The sequence below is a fragment of the Mus pahari genome, chromosome 20 (genome assembly GCF_900095145.1).
Source record: "Mus pahari chromosome 20, PAHARI_EIJ_v1.1, whole genome shotgun sequence".
Taxonomy (NCBI): domain Eukaryota; kingdom Metazoa; phylum Chordata; class Mammalia; order Rodentia; family Muridae; genus Mus; species Mus pahari.
In genome coordinates this window covers 15371967-15376189 of record NC_034609.1, presented here as the reverse complement: position 1 = coordinate 15376189, position 4223 = coordinate 15371967, and the positions used below count along the sequence as shown (strand labels likewise).

Sequence of the window (4223 nt, the reverse complement as noted above, 5' to 3'; positions counted from 1 at the left end):
AAGTCAAATGTTATTATGATTATGATTATGATTATTATTAATATAAATGTGGAGATGTAAAGTATCCATACAAGTCAAATGTTATTGTGATCAGGTTCCAGGAGCTCAACCTCATAACAATTACAAAAAGTATTTCTTGTTAAGAAAAATATTTAGCCTGGCTTGGTGTCATATATGTTCACACTCATAGTTCTCAAGAGACAGAGGCAAGAGGACAAGTTCAAAGCCTCTTTGGTCTACACAGTGAATTCCAGACCAGCCAGGGTTGCCTAGCAAGTACCTGTCTCAAAACAAAACAAAAACAAAAACAAAAACAAAAACAAGTCAAAGAAACAATCTCCCCAAAGCTTATAAAACAAAATTTTAATAACAGATTTATAACAATTAGAATAATTGTTATATATTATTTTCTGGATAGTGCCAGCATTTTTATTTTTTACATATGTAAATATCCTAACTAATAATAACTAGATAGTGTTTTTGTTATATAGTAAGTACTATCCATTAATTTTATTTATTTACTTATTTATTTACTTTAAATTATCTTACATGTAAGCACATGTTATTTTGCTTGGTTGTTTGGGTCTTGGGGTTCTGTGGGGTACAGGCAAGGGGGCTTTTTAAGAAAAGATCTTATTTAGTCTAGGCTGGCCTCAGACTCATGTAGTAGAGGATGACCTTAAACTGCAGATCTTCCAGCATCCACTTCCCAAGTACTAGGCTACAGGAAGGTGCCGGCTCAAGCACCATTCCTGCCGGTCAACTGTGCTATCCCTTCTTATGTGGGCTAACAAACATAACTACTCTGTAAGGCAGATAAACTGGGTCTACTGTCTGCTAAGCCACATTAAATACATCTGTGCAAAGAAGACTTCTAGCCAGGCAGTGGTGGCGCGCGCCTTTAATCCCAGCACTTGGGAGGCAGAGGCAGGCGGATTTCTGAGTTCGAGGCCAGCCTGGTCTACAGAGTGAGTTCCAGGACAGCCAGGACTACACAGAGAAACCCTGTCTCAAAAAACCAAAAAAAAAAAAAAAAAAAAAAAAAAAAAAAAAAAAAAAAAAAAAAAAAAAAAAAAAAAAAAAAAAAAAAAAAAAGAAAAGAAAGACGACGACGACAACTGTCTTCTACTTACATATCTCCTTAAAACTTAAAACTTTGTTTATTTTTGCAGCAGGGTCTCACTCTGTGGGCCAGGGTAGTCTCAGATGTGTGATCTTCCTGTCTCAGCCTGAGTCACAGGATTACAAGCAAGCAGCACCATGCGTGCCAGTGTATACATTTTATACTGTCATGTCATTTACTGACTAATAAGGCTAACTGTACAATTACTGTGAAATTGCTGACGGGTAACATGAGGCGCGAATACTGAAAAAATTAAGGTAAGAAATTGAACAGTAGTCGACAACTAACTCTTGGAAGACAGATGAAACTAAAGCCAACCTGAGTATCTGCTCCAGCTTCTCACTGGGTGCATTCCTGAGGCCGGCCAGCATGGTGTGAAGACGGCTCAGGCTGTGTGCAGCTGTGGAGACGGGAGTCACACTCGGGCTGTTCTCCTGAACATACCTCACGCCAGTCAGTGGTGTGCAGACTCTAAGCGCTTTAGACTGGAGGAGGAAAATGGGAGTGAGTTTCCTTAAATTACACCACAAATGGGAATTCAAGACAGTTAGACTTTCTATCCATATATGTTAGCATCTCAAACATCACCATTCTGGGGATTTAAAAATAATTCCACTCAAAGGTTCCATTTTCCAAAGATGTATGAAAGAACAATACATACTCCAGGCAGCTAGAAGTTCTCTGTTAAGTAAACTGTAGAGATTAGGTGTGTGCCAGGGCAGGGCAGGGCAGGGCAGGGCAGGGCAGGGCAGGGCAGGGCAGGGCAGGGCAGGGCAGGGCAGGGCACAGAGGCTGTGTATACTCTCTCTCTCTCACAGCCCGATCTGTCTGCTAGCTCTCCTTCAGAGAGCTCACACTTGAAAGCATTAAGAACATCACTCCCTGTGCTGACATACTCCACAGCTTCAGTCCACTGCTGCAGACTGACACTCAAGGATGGGTAAATGAAAGTAATGGCTTAGATCTGGCCGACACAAGAATCGGTGGATCAATTTACTTCAGAAGGTAATCATTTCACAATAACTAAATAAAAAGATAATGTGGCCAGGTGTGGTGGTGCACGCCTTTAATCCCAGCACTTGGGAGGCAGAGGCAGGCGGATTTCTGAGTTTGAGGCCAGCCTAGTCTACAAAGTGAGTTCCAGGACAGCCAGGACTGCACAGAGAAACCCTGTCTCGAAAAACCAAAAAAAAAAAAAAAAAAAAAAAAAAAAAAAAAAAAAAAAAAAAAAAAAAAAAAAAAAAAAAAAAATACAATGTGATGCAGGGCAAGTCTGCATCACTCTTCCCCGACTTTCTTTCTTTTTTTTTAAAAAAGAGTTATTTATTTCACATATGTGAGTACACTGTTGCTGTCTTCAGACACACCAGAAGAGCACACTGCATCCCATTACAGATGGTTGTGAGCCACCATGTGGTTGCTGGGAATTGAACTCAAGACCCCTAGAAGAGCAGTCAATGCTCTCCAGCCCATCCCCTGGCTTTTATTCCTGGAATCCACAACAGTTTATCCCAAGTAGACAGGCCTTCGGAGGAGCAAGTTAGCCAAGATCCTTGAATACACAGATGCACAACATGTGACCTTGTGTCAAAGAATTTAAGCATGAGTACATTCACTAGCAAATCAGCTTTTCTCACAGTTCAAAGAAACGCTAAAAGGTTAAGCAAGCTTGGAGCACTTTTAATAGTGAGAATCCAGCAACCATCCCTGAGTGCTGAATGTACTCATCCTAGACTTTCAAAAACGCCCAGCGAAGAGTTTACTCAGTAACAGAACAAACTATTCAATCTCAGGACACAGAAAAACACAAGATGTTCACTAAGTGGAAGTAAATATGTGCCCTATGTGTCTTAAAAAACAGCAGAGCTGAGAGCTCCATTTGTTTCAGGGAAAGCATACTGCTGTTTAATGGCCATAAATGGCCTGGGTGGATCAGGTACCGACAGCACACTGATGCTACCCTGGCCTCCTGTGACACACACTTCCCCTGTGCGTGAAGCACTACCTGCCTGTACTGTGAAACAAAAATGTCCTGGTGCATATGAGGAGCTCCTGACAGTCAGAAACACATAAAACAGTCTCACCCGCGCACAGCACTGGGTTCTCAGAAACGATGTGTGACAACCACAGCTTCAGCTGTGACAACCACAGCTTCAGCCCTCCAGGTAGCCTGGGGCTTCCCATGTGGGTACAGGGCTGTGCTTCACAGTCCCCTGCTACTGTCACTTAGGGGGGCACTTTCCTTTTAACTCAGACATAAAATACCAGGCCAGGTTCTGTAGCACACACCTTTAATCCCAGCACTCAAAGGCAGAGGCAGGTGGATCTCTGTGAGTTCGAGGCCAGCCTGGTCCATTTAGAGATTTAGTTCCAGGACACACTGGGGTACATAGAGAGATCCTGTCTCAAAAAACCAAAACAGCAACAATAATAACAACAACAACAACAACAACAACAACAACAACAACAACGAACCCAGGATAGGGCTGGAGAGATGTCTTAGTGGTCCTAAGTTCAAATCCCAGCAACCACATGGTGGCTCACACCTGTAATGAGATCTGACACCTTCTTCTGGTGTGTCTGAAGACAGTTACAGTTTACTTACATATAATAAATACATAAATCTTTGGGCTGGCACGAGCGGGTCCGGAGCTCTAGAACTTTGCCTTCAGATGAGCAGTTCCCAACCTTCCTAATGCTGCGTGTGACCCTTTAATACGGTTCCTCGAGTTGTGGTGACCTCCATCATAAATTCTTTTGTGGCTACTTCATAACTTAAATTTGCTACTGTTATGATTATTATGTAAATATTTTTGGAGACAGAAGTTTGTCAAGGGGGTCACGACCCACAGGTTGAGAACCACTGCTTCAGATATTCATTTTCACTGTTGGAAATCTTCATTTCATAATTTTAACCATCTAGGCAGGATTGCTATAAACTTGAACTTAACTTGAGATGCATCAGGAGCCCCCTGTGTTAGAAAAGACAAGACAAGAGCCAGGCGTGGTGGTGCACGCCTTTAATCCCAGCACTTGGGAGGCAGAGGCAGGTGGATTTCTGAGTTCGAGGCCAGCCTGGTCTACAGAGTGAGTTCCAGGA

General features: G+C 42.4%; 1 protein-coding gene across 1 annotated transcript in view; it reads right to left on the bottom strand.

The window, feature by feature from the left end:
* Positions 1–4223, bottom strand: part of Rbl2 (RB transcriptional corepressor like 2) — a 56486-nt gene that overhangs the window by 32996 nt on the left and 19267 nt on the right. Inside the window, exon 9 of the mRNA XM_021219953.1 lies at positions 1442–1608. Coding sequence (XP_021075612.1) covers positions 1442–1608 — 167 coding nt within the window. The remainder of the gene's footprint in view (positions 1–1441; positions 1609–4223) is intronic.